Genomic DNA, 20,579 nt, shown 5'->3' on the forward strand with positions numbered 1-20,579 from the left:
TGCAGGGGGGGGAAAGGCGGACGCCCATCTCTCCCTGTGTGAAACGAGCCCGTGCAAACATCGCGCATCGTCCCAGCTGCTCCGCGCGCGCCTTGCACCGAGAGCAACGCCCGCCCGCCCCGCCGGCCTCCCCCTCGGAGCGGGTCCCCGGCTCCGCCCGCCCCTTCCCGAGCAGCCTCGGGAGCGACTCCGCCTGCTGCTGGAGGGGGCGGGCGGGCGCCGTGAGTGGCAGCGGGGGGCCTCCAATCGGGGACCCCTCTCCGCCCTCGGGGCGGGCACTCCGTCTCGGCGCCGTCCAGTCGGAGGCTCGCTTTGGGCGGCTCGGGAGGGGGGGGCGCGTGGGAGGAGCCGGGGGCGGCGCGGGCGCGGAGGAAGAGGCGGGGATGGCCGCGCGCCGTGAAGTCATCGGCATAATCCGGTGGCTCGCGCTGGATCTACTCCGGGTGACTCAGAGAAAGAGGGAGGCAGGCAGAGGGATCTGGCGCGGCGCTCTCCCCCCAGCAAGGTAAACGTCCCCCCGACGCCTCCCGGGAGCATCCTCCGCCCTGCGCTGCGCCCCCTCCGCGGCTCGCCGGATCCTCCACTTCGCTCGGGGCTCCCGCTTCCCCCAAATCGGAGAACCCCCCCCAGCAAGTCCCTTCCCCCTCCCCACGTAAACAAGTCTCCCCGAGGGCCCCCTCCGTAGAGTGCGGGCGACTTCTTCCCGGCGCCCTTGAAGAAGCCAAAGACCCCCAAGAAAGTTTTTTTGGGGGGTCGCGATCCCCCTTCCTTTTCCTATTCCCCCTCCCCGGAGGAAAGATCCTGCCGGATCGCGCCCTTGGCTCGCCGCTGACTTTGTGAGTCAGCTGCAGCTGGAGAAGGGAAGGTCGCGGGAGCGAGGAAAAGGCTGCGCGGCGGCCGAGAAGCCGGAGACAGGCAGCTGCTGCTGCTGCTCTTCGGGTTGCTTCGCGACCAAAATAGGCTGCGAGGGGCCGCCGGGTCGGGCTGCCCCGGCCCTCCAGCGCCTGATAGACAGAGCTGCGTTTGGGTGGCTATAAATAAGCAGCGGCGCGCCGAGAAAGAGGAGGATCCCCGCGCCGGATCTGCAGGAAGAATCTGCCCGGGAAAGCGAGGCAGGTGCCGGGGGCGGGGGCTGCAAGTTCGCGCGGCGTCTTGCCCCAAGGAAGGCAACGTCGGGGGGTGGGGTGGTTGCAGGGGTTCCCCGGTCCCTCCCCGGGGTGGAGCTGCCGCCGGGGGCAGGGCGATCCAAGATGGGGAGGGCGGCATTCGGCAGCCGAGCGCAGGAAGGCCAGGATAATCTCTCAGCCCGACGGTCACAGACATTACGCACACAAGGGGCAGCAGGGTCTCCATGGGCCGCTGTCCTCGCTGCCTCCTAGTTGGGCGTCTCAAAAGGAGATCTGGGAGGCTGCCCAGCGCCCCGTCGGGGCTCCTTTCCGCTGCTGCTAAGGTGTTGCCGTACGCGTCCCAAAATAGCTTGGCTCCCACCCCCCTCCCTCGGAGCAGGAAGGCGCTGTCTTCTCATCTTTACCCCCCCCCCCCCCGCAGTACATGCATTCATAATATTTCCGGCGAGGGGGCACAACTCGGCGATCCGTTCTTCCTTTGGAGAGCTTTGCGGGCTTTGCGCGCCCGGACGCAGCGGCGCGTTGGTGCGCCCTCCCCCGACGGGCGCCTGCCTGCTCCCTCGCCCCGTTGGTGGCCGTTTCTCGGCCGGGAAGGAAGGGGCGGAAAGTTTTTTGGGGTGGGCTCTCAAGTGCGGGGAGGCGCCGCCGTCTTTGGCGCTCTGGCGTCGGGGGCGGCGGGCGGAGCAGGCGGCCAGCTGGAGGCCGGGTCTCGGTGCGCCGAGCTGGCTGGCTGCGAGAGAGGAAGAGGCGAGGTCTCGGCGCGCAGGCTGGGCTGGCTTTGGCATCTCTCCTCCTCCTCTGCTCTCCTTCCTTCCTTCCCTCCGTCTGCTCCGAGAACCAGGAAGTCCCCGCGGCCGACGAGGACGCGCCCTCCCGTCTGGCCCGGTGAGCGGGGCGCCGAGCTAGGCCTGCCTGCGCCGGGGAAGCGCGCCCGGGGCTTGCCTTCGGGGCTCCCTTCGGAAAGGTAAAGCGCCCTGCAACAGCAGCAGTAGCCGGGATCGGCTTCCCCTCCCCCCCGACGGGGGCCGGGACCTTGAGTGCGCGCTCCGGGGCTGCTTGGCTTTTCCGGCGCGCGCGCCCGCACCCTGCAAACTGGAAGCGGAGGCCTCGGCAGCCTGCAAAAGTCCTGGAAGAGTCTCGGATCTGGAGCGAGAAGGCGCGCGCGCGGTGGGTGGGGAGGTCGTGGCACCGCGACGGGGCGCCCCACGCGCTGCAGGCAAGGATCCCAAGTTGGGCAACTTTGCCGGGGCTCCCGGGAGAGGCCCCGAGTCTCCCCTTCGTGGCCGGCGCCATGGCGCGCGCGCGCCGAGCCCGCGAGGACTCCTTTCTGGCGACGGGGCGGCCTTGCAGCTTCAAGGGACCACGCGGGTTGCGTTGCATCGCCTTGCGGAGTTGCAAAGTTTTGCAGAGCCCCGATTCGGGTTCATGTGCACCAAGAAATGGTGGAGCCGCCGCCGAACTTGGAGGGTTTTTTGTTTTGTTTTTTGCGCGCCCTGGCCGTGAACGTGGCCTGTGACCCGACGGCCTTGGGGCGCCCTTGCCTCCTCCTCCACCCTTGGCGGCTCCCTCGAGGTCCGGGCAATGAATGCAAAGGCCGCCTGGCCTTGCTGCCCTGCTATGCAGCGGCGTGTTAGGAGGTGGGGCAGCTTTTGCTGAGCGAGTTGGCCCATTGTTATGCAAATTGCAGGCACACTTTCTCTTTGTGGACCTAATTGCCCTGCTAGTTTCATTCTTGTCTCTCTCCTCCCTCCCTCCCTCCTCCTCTCCAGTCCCTTTGTTACTGCAGGGAAGGGGGGGGGGAGATATAGCTGCAGCAGGACAAAATTAGAGGCAGATTTTTTAAGTCCATCTGCAATTCATCAGATGCATAAAACAAAATTCCTTGTTGGTTGTGAGCATTTTGAAGCGCATTCAAAGTTAAGCGTATCGGGTAACAGATGTGGGTTTGACAGAGGTGAAGGCAATGCTTCATTAAGCAAGAATTTCTTTTGCGCCGTGTCTCTGCTTTAAGGACGGTGGGATTTCATGAAAAGTGTTCGCCACCAGAGCTTGTTCAAAGCAGCCTTGGATCTCTCCTTTTGTTCATTTCTGCCGTGTCACATCTGAGGAGGGCTTTGACCAACACCTGAGGCTGCAAACTGACAAGGGAAAAAAGTCCTCCAGCTAAAAATGTTATATTGTTAGTGCTGGAATTCTATTTAATACATGCTTTTCAAAAGTTTAGCTGGAATTAATATCCACCCTGTTGCATGTGCCGACTTCTGCTTTGCTTTGAAGTGAAGATCACAAACTGCAGAGGGAGGTTTCCTCTGCAAATTTTACTTCTCTTTTAAACTGTTAAACTCCTGGTTATTATTGTTGTAACCTCCGTGATCCGGGCATGAAGACTTCTCAGCTGGCAGCAAATGGGCAGACGGACACAAATCCTTTGAAGTATTTCCAGTGTGTTCCCGTGGCCTCTGCTGTTTGGGAAGACAATTGTGTTTGAAGCTGCCTCCTCCCCCAATTTGCTCAGAGTTAACTCAGAGATTCTCTCAAGTGATTATTACCTGAAAACTACCTTTCAGGACCAAGCCCAGGTGAGGGCCAGAAATCGGATGTTCCTGCAAGGAAAGAAGATGATGTAGCCCTCCTTTTAACCACAGTTCTCAAACGTAATGCGGGGATAAAGTTTGCCCCTGTTAGATTATGGTTCTTAGTGTGAGTTTTTGCATTTTGTAACTTTTCCCCGTGGGACAGCTGCGTGGAACCCCTTGCGGCATCACCAGCAGAAAGTCCCATGGCATCTTGGAGACTTGACATATTTTCCACGGGACGGACTTTTTGAGGGTCAGTCCACAGAAGCGAATGCTATAAGACATTTGTTAGTCTTTATGGTGCCAGAAGAACCCCCAAAACCTCTGGTATTTTGTCACATTGCTTTGGCTTTTTAAGACATAGCTGTCAACTTTTCCTTTTTCTTTCCTATTCGGAATAAGGGAATTTCCCTTTTAAAAGAAGGGAAACGTTGACAGCTATGTTGTTAAGAACTTTGCACAGAGTGATTGATGCTTTGGGCTCCTACTTTTTCATGCCTCCTTCCCAGCAGGCTACCATATTCTCTTAAAGTTCCCAGCTAATGCCTTCTCCGTTGGATGTTAGGAGACGGCGCTTGTCTTCTAAATTGGCTTGCCGGTCCCTCGTGGAGTGGAGCTGCCTGGGTCCTTTGCATGATGCAAAGCTCTTCTTCCGTGTTTCTGTTCCTTCTTGCCCACCTGTTGGCTCTTTGTTCTGCCTCTCAGGCGGTGTCTCCCTCCTGCTTTTTGCAAAATACTTCCTATGCCAGCTGTACTAGGAGACTGTGGAGGGCTGAGGCCCCCCTCCCTCTTCCCATCCCCAGGGAGGGTTCTGGCCCGTGCTTTCTGAAACCTGAGTCCCGGCTTGTTTATGAGTCTGTTCCGAGATTATTTGTCGTTCTTGGCGGTTTGTCGTTCTTCTGCTTCCTCTGGGGGCCCTGTCCTAGAGTTTGCAAAATACCAGTTTTGCTCCCAAACGGTAATTACCCCCCCCCTTCTGTAAATTACATCGCCACAACGGTTGGGGTTATGGGGGCTGTTATCTAGTCAATCTGCTTTCTAATAATGTGCAGACAATAATCCCTGACGAGCCTTGGAGGAAAATAGATAACGCCCAGCTTTTGTCTGCTTTGGACTTATCCATGTTTTGCAGGATAACTTGCGAAGAGGCTTGTTTGGCGCGAAGGAGTGACGAAATTCAAGGCTGTTCCAGTGTTTTTGCAGCTTTGAGCTGCTCTGTGAAGCTGAACCTTTGCCAGTTTGAATCAGCTTCTTAGAAGGGACTTCCCGGCGCTGTTGGAAGTTTGCCAGGCGTGTTTTGCAACTGACGGGGGTCCGCTTGCAACCCCTTGAAGATCTCTGGGGGGCAGGTTGGTGGGTTCGCCTGACTGGCCCTTTCCAGTGAAGCCTGGGCCTGCCGGAAGCGACGGGGCTTCTCGTCAGTGTCAAATCTAGATAGTCCAAAGATTGGTGACCTTCTGATCTGGCCATCCTTGATCTAGAACCAGAATAAGGGGGTGCTTTGTCCTTGCTCCCTATTTTGCCGCAGTGGGTGATGTTATGATTGCTTCGGGGAACGTGCCCCATGGGATTTTAAAGCTCCAGAAGAAAAATTGGGGTCCCCCCTGCTCTGTTTGTCAGTGTGCCATCCCTGGAACGTAACTCTCGTGTAAATTGCAAGTTAACCTGGACTAAGAAGGGACACCGGTGGCTGTGTGACCTCTTCTTCCTTTGCAAAAGTGCTGAATCCAATGTGTATTTTTGCCGCTTGTCATTGACTTCGACCTGCACTGGTCAAGGAACAGCTGCTGCTCCCATTCCTCTCAACCACAGGGGTCAGCAAACTTTTTCAGCAGGGAGCCGGTCGACTGTCCCTCAGACCTTGTGGGGGGCCGGACTATATTTTGGGGAAAAAATAATGAACGAATTCCTATGCCCCACAAATAACCCAGAGATGCATTTTAAATAAAAGGACACATTCTACTCATGTAAAAACATGCTGATTCTCGGACCGTCCATGGGCTGGATTGAGAAGGCGATTGGGCTGGATCCGGCCCCTGGGCCTTAGTTTGCCTACCCATGCTCTCAACTCTTGTGCGAGTAAAAAGAAGAAGTCCTTATTGTAAACATGCAGGGGTGGCAATCTGACGAATGAGTTATATTTCCCCCCCATTTGTATTTGCTGTTATTGCTTAGCAAATTTATTGGTTGGAACTCGATAGTCTCTGTGAATGATGGGAACAAACAGAAAATAAACAGGACTGTACAAGGAGGTTCTGATATTGCATTCATACCGTACTGTGGGCTTTTGCAGCCACTGAATATGCCTTCTGGTGTCTTTTCTAGCGGTTAACGTATTCTTTCTATAATACAGTGGTCCCTTGGTTCTCAAACGCCTTGGTATTCAGACAACTTGGAACCCAAACACTGCAAATTTGGAAGTAAGTGTTCCAGTTTGCGAACTTTTTTTGGAAGCCGAACGTGCTCTGTTTTGAGTGTTACGCTTCCGTTTTGAGTGATACACTTCTGTTTTGAGTGTTACGCTGAGGTCTGTCTGTTTCTGCTATTTATTTCGCGTTTTTGTTTTTGCGGCTCTTTTGATTTTGTGACTGTGTGGAACCGAGTTCAGCTACTGATTGATTGATTGATTGTGTGACTGCAATACATCGTTTGTTGCTTTTATTTTATGGATCAGTGGTCTCGTTAGATAGTAAAATTCATGTTAAATTACTGTTCTGGGGGTTGTTTTTAAAAGTCTGGAGTGGATTAATCCGTTTTGCATGACTTTCTATGGGAAAGCGCCCCTTGGTTTTGGAACGGACTTCCGGAATGGATTAAGTTTGAGAATCAAAGGACCACTGTAATGCATTCTTAATACAAAAACCCAGAGTGCCTTTTTTTGGCCAAATAATATTTATTTGTTTTCCAAATTTTGAACAGATCAACGCCAAATTACATCAAAATTAATGCAATTTTTTCCCAAAGAGTTGACTTCCCGCTCTTGGTCCTAGATGCATTCCTGCTTTCCCCCATTGCTGGTAACAATGTACTGTGTGTTCATCCCCATGATGTGGGGTTCCAGTCCCCACTCGGCCGTGAAGCTGCCGTCGGGGAGCCCCTCCCTCTCAGCCTTGCCTACCTCTCAAGGTTGTTGTGAGGATATAGTGGGGAGAACAACAATATACTCTACCTTGGAGGAAAGCTGAGATAGAAACGCCATAGGAAATAAACTTCGTGTGGAAATGGCCTTACTCCTAAATGGTGCCATTGTCAAAGCAACCATAAATTAAGTTTCTAATACATCAGAAAAGTTGCTTCTGGTGCATAACTCTGGCTAAATCTCAAAGAACATGCTGCACCCATTGCAGGGGTGTGAAGATAACTATTTATTTCTTCTTTCGCACTGGCTAGATAGCAGTTTCTGTTTAAATTTAGCCTTTCTGATAGCAGTTCTGCATTTTCTGGCAGTGCTAGGAGGCTCCCACTGCATTGGAATGGCAGTCCCTTGTCTCTTGCAAAACACCTTCCAAAGCCACCTTTCCTTGGAAAAAACCCACTAGATGCAGTTTTGTACGTTTAAAACACTTCCTTTTGTGATGGCGGTTTGTGGGGGGGGGGGACTGATAAGCCACTGGGGACTCTGCAGGTATGGTTTGTTTTGCAAAGTCTGGCTTTGGAAGTATTTGCATGTCTCGCCCTGCAAGCAGTGGGGATCCCCAGGTAGATGACTTTAATCCAGCCCTGTGACTCTTGGTCCAATTGCTGCCTGGCTTAATCAGAGGAAGGACGGGGCGATTAAAACACAAGAATGTAATGCTTGCACAAATATAAAAAACGTACTGGAGTAATGAAGTATTTCTGAGTATTTAGCGCTGGACTATAAAAGGATGGAATTGGAAGAAAGAGGTCTTAGGCTGTGTTTCTTTTTTAAAAAAATTGATTTTAAATAATATAAACAAATTAGAAGCAACAATTCCAAGTCCAAATATCGAGATTACTCTGAATCTCCAGACTCCCCCCCCCAACCCATCCATGGGTCCCATTGATAATATTTACAACTGCATATCAACCTTTATCCAAATTTTTATCCTTCTAAATTATCCATTCTTTCTGTTACTTTACAAGTGTGGTGGTTAAAATCCTGCCAATGTTTTAATTTGCTTGCAGCGGTCTTGTAAGTGAATCACAAACTTTCCCCATTCTTTTTTTAAAGTTCTGGTCTTCTTGATTCCTGAGCTTCCCAGATAATTTTGCCGTTTCGGCACAAGTACATCAACTTGGTTTGCCATTCTTTTCTAGCAAACCCAGCCAGATGGGCAGGGTATAAAATACTGAATTATTATTATTAGTCAGGGTTGTTTCTTCCTTCCATCTCTGGCGTCTTTGACTGTGTTTCTAAGGTGCCTGTGTTGTTGTTTTCTGGTAGGATGAAATGGATGATGTAGCAGCAGACAACTGGCGCCTGTTTGAACCCTTTTCATACTAGGTGTGCTTGTTCCAATTCAGGGATGCTTCACACCCCGTGGAACACCGTGCAATGGCCAGCGCCACTTGCCAAGCATTGTCCTTCTGTTTTCTGGTCATTTAGTCCAGCCCCTTGCGATGCAGGAATCTCAGTCATGACAGATGACCACCCAACCTCTGCTTAAATACATCTGAGGAAGGAAGGAGAGTCCAATCACCTCCTGAGGGAGACAGTTCTGCTGTCGGAAAGTTCTTCCTGACGTTGAGTCGGAATCTCCTCTCTCGGAACTTGAAGCCATTGGTGCACCCAAAGGACAAAAGCAAAACCTTGCACGCCCTTCAAACGCCGTAGGTTCTTGGTTCCGGTGTCAAACAAGGTGGCTTCTAGCAAGAACCCAGCGTTGCCCTCTCTTCTCCCCAGGGTGCTTTCTGCAGTTGCCGAATTTCTGTCTTGGAAGACCCATCCCTCTGTTTGGGGATCTGTGGGGTTTGGGGCCCCAAAGGGGTCTGGCCATAGCTGTCAACCGTCCCTTATTTGGCAGGAAACTCCCTTATCCCAGCGCCGTGTCCCGCTGCTGTCCCTTATTGGTGATGTCCCTTAAATTTCCTGGGTTTCAAAGGAAGCAGCTCCTCTCCCTCCCTCCCTGCCTGCCAGGGAGGAGGGAGGCTCCAAGTGTGTTGCTTGGCTGCGTTGCTCACCCAGTAAGGAGTCTTAAGAACAACTGGGGGGTGGAGCTTGCATGCCTTGTGCTGATCAAATCGACCGCGTTGCCTGGGGACTCGCCTTTGCTCAGCGCTTCCCAGCGGAGAGGTGACGGTGGTTTTCCTTGCTGCATCCCCTTTGCCGGGTTGCTGCGCTGTGGGAACCACCACTTGAGGCTTTGTTTGGCTGCTGGCTGGGCTTTCTGCCTTTGGCTCGGAGGGGCTCAGAAGCTGAACATACCTGCGCCCGGAAAATCCCTTATTTTGGCTGCTGGCCCCTTATTTTTGAGGCTGCTGGTCCCTTATTTTCAAATGTGTAAGTTGACAGCTATGGGTCTGGCAGGTAATGCACACTGAGGCAGCAGAAGCCAAGATAGGCAGAAGTTGGGAAGGGAGAGCTTGGTCTGGCAAGGTGCCCTCTGAGGGGAGGCTTTGCCAACACCTGGTGGAGCTAGGTTGGTTTTTGAGCTCACCTGAGTCGATGCTGAGCCAGGTGACCGGTGCGGTCGTTTCACAGCCGAGATGGTGGCATTGATCGGTCCAACTCCGGCAGCAAACTTTGTGGCGGATGCACAGTCCAGGTGGGAAGATGCAGGGATGGCAGTGGGAAGTCCTAGTAAGACTCTTCTTTCTCTTCCCCAACATCACCCTACAACTCTCTTAGGACGATGCCCCTGTCCAGTGCCCCTGTCTGCCCGCTGTAGGTGGCTCTCTTGGAGAGGAGTGGACTGTTAGGGTTCTCGGTTGAGTGGCACATGCCACTCAAGACGCAGCATGCTTGGAAGAATGCAGTGGTACCTCTAGTTATGGATTTAATTTGTTTCGGGGTGCCGTGTTCACCCCCAAAAATCAGTAACTAGAGGCGCCGTTTCTGTGCATGCACGCGGCACAATAGAGCGCTTCTGCATATGCGTTAGCTTCAGGTTACAGACTCCGCTAACCCAGAAATAGTACCTCGGATTAAGAACTTCGCTTCAGGATGAGAACAGAAATTGTGCTCTGGCCGCACAGTGGCAGCGGGAGGCCCCATTAGCTAAAGTGGTGCTTCAGGTTAAGAACTGTTTCAGGTTAAGAACGGACCTCCGGAACGAATTAAGTACTTAACTTGAGGTACCACTGTATACACTTCCAGGTTTGCCGCAGCCGTAACCCAAAGATTCTGCAACCTGGAGGTTACGCAAAACAAGGTACCACTGTACAGCTGTACTTAGCATGGCCGCATCCTGGTTGAGGGGAGAAAGATACCCACTTTCTAGGAAACTGCTCTGAGTCTTCTTCTTGTCATGCAACCTATAGGACTGCAGTGTTTGGCATGTCTGGTTGTGCAACGGGTGCCGGCTGAAATTGTGGTGTGTGAAGTGGTATAAAGCGCAGGCCTCCATAGGTCCTTATTTTGTCTGTTCTCTCTCTCCCCCCCCCCCCCATCCCTCCAAGGTCTTCACACGTGGGCCTGCGTGACTCGATATCTCTCTAGACTCAGGGTCCTGGATTCCGTAGCAGGAATTTTCCATTTATTCCTCTGTGGCTCCATTGCAGCCATCCAAATTTGCTCAGTCCTCTGTCATCGCTATTTGACATTTATTGCAGTGTTGGGGAGGGGCGATTTTTGAGATGTTCTTGTTTTTCTTATTATGTACTGTATTCTGTGCTTTTATATTGCAATTTTATGTTGCAAGAGGCCCTGAGACCTGTGGGGTGTAGGGCTAATATGCAAATCTAATCAATAATAATAATAATAATACATTTTAATATAATGGGTTGTATCTTAGAGTAGGCCCACTGAAATCCATGTGGGCAGAAAAGAAGAAGACATGCTTTGGTGCCTCTGTGAGCAAGTGTTGGCTTGATGTATTTAGGAGACGTCTCCTTCATTGGTAGCGATACAAACAGAGCAGATTCTTAATCCTCATCAAAATCAGTTTCTGTATTCCAAATGCAAGCAAAGCATTCTTGTAGCAGAGAACTCTTGTCTCGGAGATACTCCCATGGCCCTAATAAACTGTTGATGACCACAAGTCCGAGAACCTGTGTCTTTTGTTCCCATTGAAATGAATGGACATTGGCTGAGGCCCATTCACTTCCGCTAGTTTACTCTGAGTAGTGCTTGGTTGGATCAAGCTGAGCATCCTCAGAGTTTAGATTACCATATTTTTTGCTGTATAGGACTCACTTTTTCCCTCCTAAAAAGTAAGGGGGAAATGTGTGTGCGTCTTATGGAGCGAATGCAGGCTGCGCAGCTATCCCAGAAGCCAGAACAGCAAGAGGGATTGCTGCTTTCACTGCACAGCAATCCCTCTTGCTCTTCTGGCTTCTGAGATTCAGAATATTTTTTTTCTTGTTTTCCTCCTCCAAAAACTAGGTGCGTCTTGTGGTCTGGTGCGTCTTATAGAGCGAAAAATACAGTAGTTCTTCTGCACCGACAGAATGAGTTTTCAAAGGCAGGGTTAAGGATCTGTTCTGTCCTTCACAGATAGCGTCCGGTTCCTTTCTCTGGAATGCGCATTTGTCTTTTATCATTTATATCAATTTATATACGTTATAAAAAGAAAACGTGCGATTTTGATCGTAACAAGTCCGGTTTGTTTAAAAGTTTCTGACTGGAAACCCAGCCAGATGGGCGGGGAAGAAAAATTATTATTAAATTATTGTAATTATATTTTCACGGCCCTTTAGGAAGTGAGGCAATAACTGCAATTATTTCCATATGCCCTGTTCTAATTTATGCTTTGCATCGTTACTTGGCTGTGGACAACTGACCTTCACATTGTGTTTCTCTCCCTGCAGCCGGACTGTGGACTGAAAGCGAGGCAGAGAGCAGATGTCTACTCCGACAGATCCCGGCGCCATGCCTCATCCCGGACCTTCCCCGGGGCCAGGGCTCTCTCCCGGACCCATACTGGGTCCCAGCCCAGGACCAGGTCCCTCGCCCAGTTCGGTGCACAGCATGATGGGGCCGAGTCCTGGACCTCCAAGTGTTCCGCATCCCATGCCCGCTATGGGACCGAACGATTACCCGCCAGAAGGAATGCACCCCATGCACAAAGTAAGCATTTTCAGTTTTCCCCCATGTTGTGCACGTATTTTTTTTCTTCAAACTTCTTTATTAGTTTTCACAATATTATAAACAAACAAACAAAGCATAAGACACATAAGACAAACAAACATAAATCATAGCCTTATTGAAAATTACACTTATTAACTTTGTTAGGTGACTTCCTCGCTTCCCCTTGGTTGAATTTCATTGCATGTCCTTTTAACGGTTTTCCAAATCCCAATTCTTATAAAATTTAACTTAGACATTAACATCCTTAAATCTTCACCTTATGGAATTAAACATATTAATTCATCACTTAACATAAATAAAATTCTAAGCCAATTAAATATCTGCAAGCTGTTTTCAGTTAATTTGATTTAGCTAGATAAGCATTAAATTTAATCCACTCTTCCTGTACTCCTCCTCCTCCTCCTGGTCACGGACTCTTCTGGTTAGGTCGCCTAGCTCCGAAAAATCCATCATCTTCATCTGCCATTCTTCTATCATTGGTAATTCTTGGGTTTTCCAGTTTTTAGCTAATAAAATATGAGCAGCAGTTGTTGTGCACGTCTGACATCAGTAGGGTTGCTTGCACGGCAAACATTGGTGGCTGAAATCCTCTCTTTCGCACAGCTATTAAAAGTGCCAAAGCCCTAAGATACCAGGACCTGATGGTCTATCAGCGAAATATTATAAGACATTGTAAGACTGGCTCATCCAACCTCTGGTAGAAGTATCTAACTCAATTTTGCGAGGGGGCAAAGCCCCTGAAACCTGGAAGCAAGCTTATATTACTCTGATTCCTAAACAGGGACAATGTTAAAAACTACAGACCAATCTCCCTACTCAATGTGGATTACAAAATTTTTGCAAGTATACTGGCCAACAGGCTAAAGAAGGTTTTATCTGAGTAAGTTCATAAAGACCAGGCAGGATTTCTGCCTGGAAGACATAGGAAAGACAACATTAGAAATGTTGTGGATATTTTAGGAAAATTAGAAGCAAGAAAGAGTTGTAAAGCAATGTTAATGTTTATTGATGCAGAGAAAGCCTTTGACAATGTATCTTGGAGTTTTATGTTTTAGATAACTTTATTAAAAGTGCCAAAGCCCTGCGCTCCTTTTGTATTTAGCCGCAGACTGGACAAGGCTGAAAAGCAGTGGCTGTGCCATTGTGTTCCAGAATAATCACTTTAAGGTTTATATTATCTAAGTAAAAGGGCAAACGGTGATCCTGTGATATGGAAACGCATTTGACTCGTGCAACTGAGCAGTGCTTCTGTAGCACATGAACTGAATGCTCCAGTTATGGCAAACAGTTTTGACTTAGGTTTATGCAATCCTATATCCATTTACTTACCAGGGCGTTTAGTATCATTGAAGACAACGGGACTTACCGTATTTTTCGCCCTATAGGGCGCACCAGCCCATAGGGCACACTTTTTTTGGGGGGGGGAAATAAAGGGGAAAAAAATATCCCCCCCCCCCCGAGCCCCAAAGAACAAAGAAGCCATGACAGTGAGCGGGATAGATCCCGCTAGCTGTCTTGGCTTTGTTTTTAGCCTCAGGGCTGGGGGTCTGGGAGCAATGGCGAGGTTGCGCTCAACCTCGCCATCGCTCCTGGAGCTTGCTGCTATCCGAAGCCCCGGGAGCGCGGTGCTGTAGCCCGCTGCGCACCCCGGGCTTAGGGCAGCTATCCGCAAGCCTGCGGCGCCCGGAGGGAACTCCCGCCGGGCTCCGCAGGCTTGCGGATAGCTGCCCTAAGCCTGGGGTGCACAGTGCCGCTCTCCACGGACTTCGGGCTGCAAGCACCTATCCGCAAGCCTTCGGAGCCCGCGAGAGTTCCCGCTGGGCTCCGCAGGCTTGCGGATAGCTTCCTGAAGCTTGGAGAGCGAGAGGGGTCGGTGTGCACCGACCCCTCTCGCTCTCCAGGCTTCAGCGAAAGCCTGCATTCGCCCCATAGGACGCACACACATTTCCCCTTCATTTTTGGAGGGGGAAAAGTGCGTCCTATAGGGTGAAAAATACGGTACCTCTGAGTAGCCATGTCTAAGATGGCGCTGCCAGTTTCCTTTTGAAGAAGGATGGCAGTTTGGAAACTAAAGCAGTATATTTTGGATGCTGTCCTGAAGCTTGAACACCACCTACTGGGAATGGCGTTTTTATTGAAATCACTGGGTCTGGGTAGTAAATACAGGATACGGGCATTTGAAATCACGCTGTGTCCTTACTCAGGCTTGTAAATGCCTACTCGATCTTGGTGCGACTCTTGTAAGGCCACATCCGTACAATAAAAGAAGGAAGCTTACAAGTGGAATATTTTCAACGTTTCCCCAAATGGAAACGCATCACAAATGGCGGGTGCTGTTATGGGTGGGATAGCATAACTTTTGAGGTTCTTAATTTTTGTAGACTCAGCTGGCAATGTTGAGCTAGCACCTTACATCCCGATCCTGAGTGAGTTACATGGAAGCAAGTTCCCCTGAAATTGCTGGGGCTTACTTCTATGTATGGGATGCAGGTGGCGCTGTGGGTTAAATCACAGAGCCTAGGACTTGCCGATCAGAAGGTCGGCGGTTCGAATCCCCGCAACGGGATGAGCTCCCGTTGCTTGGTCCCTGCTCCTGCCAACCTAGCAGTTCAAAAGCACATCAAAATGCAAGTAGATAAATAGGTACTGCTCCGGCGGGAAGGTAAACGGTATTTCCATGCGCTGCTCTGGTTCACCAGAAGCGGCTTAGTCATGCTGGCCACATGACCCGGAAGCTGTACACCGGCTCCCTCGGCCAATAAAGCGAGATGAGTGCCACAACCCCAGAGTTGGCCACGACTGGACCTAATGGTCAGGGGTCCCTTTACCTTTACTTCTGTGTAAACGTGCCTGGGCAGAGCTCCTGGGCAGCTTTACTCTCCTGCAAACAAGAGTTTATTTGCCTTGGGGCTCATAAATGATGGGAGGTTAGTGGTTTTCTCTTTCTTTATGACCACAATCCAAAAGTAAAGGATTTATACTTTAGAAGTGGCTTGTTGCAAGTTTTGTTTCTGAGGTAACCTCCTTTTGGTATAGGGGTTGTTGTTTTTGGTCATGTCATTTGGTGTGCGTGTGATACAAACTGTGTTTAATGGGACTTGTATATTTTCAAGTTCCTACTCTGATTTGTATCCCTCCGTTTCTTGTGAATTTGGCACAGCCCCAGGAACAAAAAGTTCCCCAAGAATAATTGGGCTGCAGTATCGCCTCCTGAAGGGGAACGATCGCATTGCACCAAAGGCTACGTAGAGATCAGTTAACTTAGTGCTTCAGGTTGGGGTTTTGAGAACTTTAAAGCCCTACACGGCTCAGGACCTCAATACCTCAAGGATCGCCTCTCCCCATGTGAACTGACCCAGACCCTCCTTTTGTCTATGTCCCCCATTCCCAGAGAGGTTTGGAGGGTGGCAACAAGAGAGTGGGGCCTTTTTTGTGGTGGCTTCCCAGTTTTGAAACACTCTCCCCAGAGAGGCTTGCCTGGCGCCATCATTACATGCCTTTCATCCATTAAATAATCTGTGGCCTGTAAAAGTGTGGGGGAAACGACTATAATTATTAATGATTTGTTTGTCTGTCAGTGTGCTTTTGACTATGTTTTTATCAGTGATGTTCTGTAATGTGTTTTTTATGTAGTACACCGCCCTGGGAGCTTTTGATAAAGGGTGGTATATAAATTGATTGAAAAAATGCGACTACTAATATAATAATGATGACACCTGGTTGGTTGGCGACAAATCTGCCTTAAGGTGTGCCCTGGGAGCATCTTGCCCGGCCTTCCTCTTCCTCCCTCACCTGCTTCCTGCTTTCCCATTCTTAACGGATCTGCCAACTGCCATGGAACATTCTGGACCCATAAATGCCATAGGGAGGAAACTCCCTTCTTGGACCTCAGCCCACCTGCTCTGAAGCATCTTCTGCCCACGGCAAAAAGGCCATTTTTGGAGCGTCTCCAACCGCTTTTCCACGGTCCCATAACTTCGAAACGCCTCAGTCCGCCTTGGCAAACATCTCCATCGTAAGAAAGGCTGCTTGTGCCAAGGGCATCGTTTTCAGGATAGCTCTGGTCCTTTTTCAACACTAACAAACTGCCCTTCCCAAAACTGAGAATCTCTAGTGCTGTAGTTTTCATTATGTGTTATTAGGGATAGCAGCGGCTGTTGTTGATTTATTGGGAATCCTGTTCCTTTGAGAGAAAGGAAGAAATGGAGTTCCTCCCCTCGAGCAGATTAGTTCGAAAATGCCGTTGGGTATAAAGGAAAACTTCTGGCCGTGCAGAAACCTGTTGCGCTGTCTTGCAGCTCTTCCCACCTCCCCAAATCTGGAATCATTTATTCTTTCCTTTTGTAGCAGAGTTCTGATTTTCCTCCCAGTTTCTCTCGCTTTCTCTCCATCACTCTCAACACTTGGAGGCCTGGACATGGCCTTGGCTTGGGGGAGAGCAAGAGATGGGAGCGTGGCAGCTGTGTGTTTGTGTGTGTGTGTGTGTGTGTGCAAGGGGACGGAGAGTGTGCGTGTGCACACATGCGCGAGTCTGTGCGCTGCCCCTTTTTCTCCGGAAAGCAGCTGCTGACTGCTCCTTTCCCTTTAAATAACGGCTCCCCAGCGCTCTGCATTTGCAGCTGGCAAGGGAAGTAAATCTTCTATTTCCTCCTGCGCTGATGTTTTTGCTTTTTTTAAAATAAAAAAACCTCCAGGCTTGCAGTTTTCAGGTTTCCTTTGCATGGACTTTGCTCTGTTTTCCCTGTTCCCCTCCCTGCCTGTTCAATTCTGCCTTCCGTGTGGATCTCATCCTGACCCCACATGGCAATATCTCACTTCCCCTGGGTGAATCCAGTTGCCTTCCATGAGTTTCATTCTCATTGCTCAGATACCTCCTCTCTCTCTCTCTCTCTCTCTCTCTCTCTCTCTCTTTCTCCCTTGACTGAATCTGAGTCTCTTTCTTGCTTCACAAATTCAGTTTTTTTGCTGGTGTTGGGCACTGCAAGGGCTCCGTGAGGTTTTTCTGCTTCTCCTTCCTCCTGCCCCATAGGAAGGGCTGTGAATATTCACATTCAAATGGTCTTGGGGATGTTCTGTGGCGGCAGTTGCTGCTCAGAGCGCCCCAGACAACACATCTCCTCTTCTTCTGAGCTCCTTGCGTCTGTTTCCGGGTTATGGAGAGCAGAGGGCCTTCTTGGTGGTGGCACCCGCCCTGTGGAATGCCCTCCCACCAGATGTCAAGGAAATAAACAACTACCTGACTTTTAGAAGACATCTGAAGGCAGCCCTGTTTAGGGAAGCTTTTAATGTTTGATGTTTTATTGTGCTTTTAATTCTGTTGGGAGCCGCCCAGAGCGGCTGGGGAAACCACGACAGGGCTCTCAAGAACTCTTGGGGTTCAGCGAATGGCTTTTGAAGCTGCTCTAAGTTAGGTTCGGAACGAGAAAAGTCAAACACGCTTGAATCGTAAAGGGACAGTTTCAGAAAAGATGGGTGCCGTATCGCGTAAAACTCTCACCGTGTTCATTTGATGCCATCGGAGCTCCTTGAGTCTTCAGTTTTCTTGGTCTTTTTAGCATTGTGTTTTAGATGTTGACCTAGGGTTGCAATATTTCAAACATGGACAGAAAAGTCGTTGAGCTTTGGGGGCAAAATCGCTTTAAAAATGCCAAGTTTGAGCTGTTTTTATGGGGAAACTGCACTGCTGACGTGGGCTGCCATACGTCCGGATTTTCCCAATTTCCACCTGGACTCTGCTGCCCACCTCTGTTCCTGGTATGTCTGGGAAAATCCGGACATATGGCAACCCCAGCTGACCTGATTTTAATTCTATTTTGTGTGTGTACATGTCTGGAGACCCATTTTTCTGAAATGATGGAGCAGTCCAGAAACGTATGCATGTTTTTCCTCTGTTTACAGCCCATTGATGGTTTGCATGAGAAAGGAATGGTGGAAGACCTGCACAACAGCGCCATGAAGACCGCAAGCATGAGGCCCCCTCACCCCGGCATGGGGCCGCCCCAGAGCCCAAGGGATCAGCACAGCCAAGGTGGGTTTTCCAGGGGGCTGGTGATATATTTGAGGTCGCTCTTAAGATCTGTGAAGCTGCTCGCTAATTTGGACAGGGTGCCTTGCGCCCTTGGTTGTCAGATTCTTGCTGGTTATTTTGGTGGTGGTTGTCTTTCTGCCTTTATTTATAAAAGGCTTTTGAAGCTGTTATAAAGAGCTGAATAAACTTTCCCCTGGAGAGGCACTCCTTCCTAAAAGTTTAGGCTCAAAAAGAATTGCAAGGAAAGCAAGTTTAAGGGTACGTTCGTAACTCCAATTACGTAAACTTCAGGACACGTAAGTGGCAAACATGGAAGTGTATTTCTGGGTTTTTGCCGCATGCGCAGAAGCGCTCTACTGCATTGCGTGTGTGCGCAGAACAGGCACCTCCGATTGCGGAAATCTTGGGATCTGGCTGGAGCTCCGGAATGGATCCTGTCCGCAACCGGAGGTACCACTGTATTTTTTGCTTTCATTGGGTGCGTTTTCGTGTTTTGGAGAATCTGTATTTATTAGAAAATCAAGAAATTATTCACACAGTGGAACAAAAGCATGTGAGCACTGTTTGTGGAATGGAAACTTAATGCACTGTCCCATCCATCTGTTTTCCCAAGGATATCCCCATCTCTAAATATGAAATGGCCCTTGTCACCAACCCTGGCTCTGCCAGAAACTTCTCTCCAACTTTCTCACTAACCGGCCAAGTCTCTCCCTCCTTGCCTTTGGAGCCTGTCCCAGTTGCCACAAGAGGACCTGGTAGCACTTTTCCTTGTGATTTTTCTGGATTCGCGATGCCTCCTTTAGTTGCAGCCTCAGCTGTTCCAACCAAAACATAGTCAAATAATTCCCCCCCATGCCTGTCCTGCCATGGTGAGCCCTGACAGGGGCTCCTATACCTTCCGCCTTTGTTTTGTGTTTGGATAAGATCCCAGAAGGGCACATGTCCGGGCTAGAGAATGAAGGCAGAGCCCCATGTTTGCATGCACAGAAAGCAGACAGAAAGCATGGCTTGCCTGCAGAAGGTCCTGGGTTCAAATCCCAGCATATCTGGCTAGGGTTGGGAAAGACCCTGTCTCAAATCCTGGCCAGCTGCTGCCAGCCTATGCAGGCAGTACTCAGCTGTAGGTGGGCCTGTGATCTGGACTGGAAAGGGCAGTTTTCTATATAATGTCAGACTGATGATCTATCCGGACTAATGCTTTGACTGCCAGCATTTTTAGCCCTCCTGCAATGGCTTCCTAGGAAGGAACTCTCCGTTACGTCGATTAAATTCTTGCTTAGCTCATAGAATCGGAGGCTTGTAGAGCTAGTCCAGCCCCAACGCGATGCAGGGATTTTGAGTTGGATGAGTCTGTAGCATTGGAGTTTGTTTGCATTTATTCAGAGTTCATTGGAAAGGAACAATTATTATTATTATCATCATCATCATTATTATTTATTAGAATTTATATACTGCCCTGTACCCGGGGGTCTCAGAGCGGTTCACAGAATAAAATCAAGATATAAAACCACAAAATACCTAATAAAAATAACAACCCATTAGCCCCCTCCAAAAGAGCCACATTTTAAAAGGGCATTGGATGTCAGTCAGCCCAAGGCCTGGTTAAAAAGGAACATTTTTGGCTAGTGCCTAAAGGTGTATAATGAATGCACCAGGCGAACTTCCCTGGGGAGAGCATTCCACAGATGGGGAGCCACTGCAGAGAAGGCCCCGCTCTCAAGTTGCCACCCTCTGGACCTATTGAGGAGGGAACATACAGAGAAGGGCATCAGATGATGATCTCAGGGTCTGGGTAGGCTCATATGGAAAGAGGCAGTCTTGAGGTATTGCAGTCCCGAGCCATTTAAGGCTTCAGAGGTCAAAACCAGCACTTTGAACTGGGCCCGGAGCTTATTACACCAATTGTAGCTGGTGCAGTCGGACCACAATTGGTGTAATAAGCTCAGACCATCTTGCAATCTGGCCGCTGAATTCTGCACCAGCTGAAGTTTCCGAACCGTCTTCAGAGGCAGCCCTACGTATAACACATTGCAGCAATCTAACCTTGAGGTCACCAGAGCGAAGGCAACAGAACTATCTGGGTGGGTGCTTGCTTTGTGATGTTCTTGCTGAGGAAGCAGAGGTGTGGTGGGGAGGGAAGCCACAGAGAGCCTGCTGCAGTTTTAATTTGCGTCCCTTCAGAAAGCAGTATTTGGGGCAGGCAGATGTTTGCCGGACCAAATAAAAAGGTAAAGGGACCCCTGACTATTAGGTCCAGTCGTGACCGACTCTGGGGTTGCGCACTCGTCTCGCTCTATAGGCTGAGGGAGCCGGCGTTTGTCCGCAGACAGCTTCCGGGTCATGTGGCCAGCATGACTAAGCCACTTCTGGCGAACCAGAGCAGCACACGGAAACGCCGTTTACCTTCCCGCCGGAGCTGCACCTATTTATCTACTTGCACTTTGACGTGCTTTTGAACTGCTAGGTTGGCAGGGGCAGGGAGCTCACCCCGTCGCGGGGATTCGAACTGCCGACCTTCTGATTGGCAAGTCCTAGGCTCTGTGGTTTAACCCACAGTGCGACCCGTGTCCCGCCGGACCAAATACATGATGTGAAAATGGTGCAACCTGCCTAGGGTTTAGCATTGTGCACACCTTTGC

At 50.1% G+C, this 20,579-nt stretch overlaps 1 protein-coding gene across 1 annotated transcript in view; it reads left to right on the plus strand.

Annotated features, from left to right (window-relative positions):
* The first annotated feature begins 358 nt into the window (after positions 1-358).
* Positions 359-20,579, plus strand: part of SMARCA2 (SWI/SNF related BAF chromatin remodeling complex subunit ATPase 2) — a 124,501-nt gene continuing 104,280 nt past the window's right edge. The window contains exons 1-3 of the mRNA XM_028713238.2: positions 359-505; positions 11,633-11,891; positions 17,811-17,940. Of these exons, the coding sequence (XP_028569071.2) occupies positions 11,667-11,891; positions 17,811-17,940 (355 nt within the window). The 5' untranslated portion in view covers positions 359-505; positions 11,633-11,666. The remainder of the gene's footprint in view (positions 506-11,632; positions 11,892-17,810; positions 17,941-20,579) is intronic.

This window comes from Podarcis muralis, chromosome 17 (genome assembly GCF_964188315.1).
Source record: "Podarcis muralis chromosome 17, rPodMur119.hap1.1, whole genome shotgun sequence".
Taxonomy (NCBI): Eukaryota; Metazoa; Chordata; class Lepidosauria; order Squamata; family Lacertidae; genus Podarcis; species Podarcis muralis.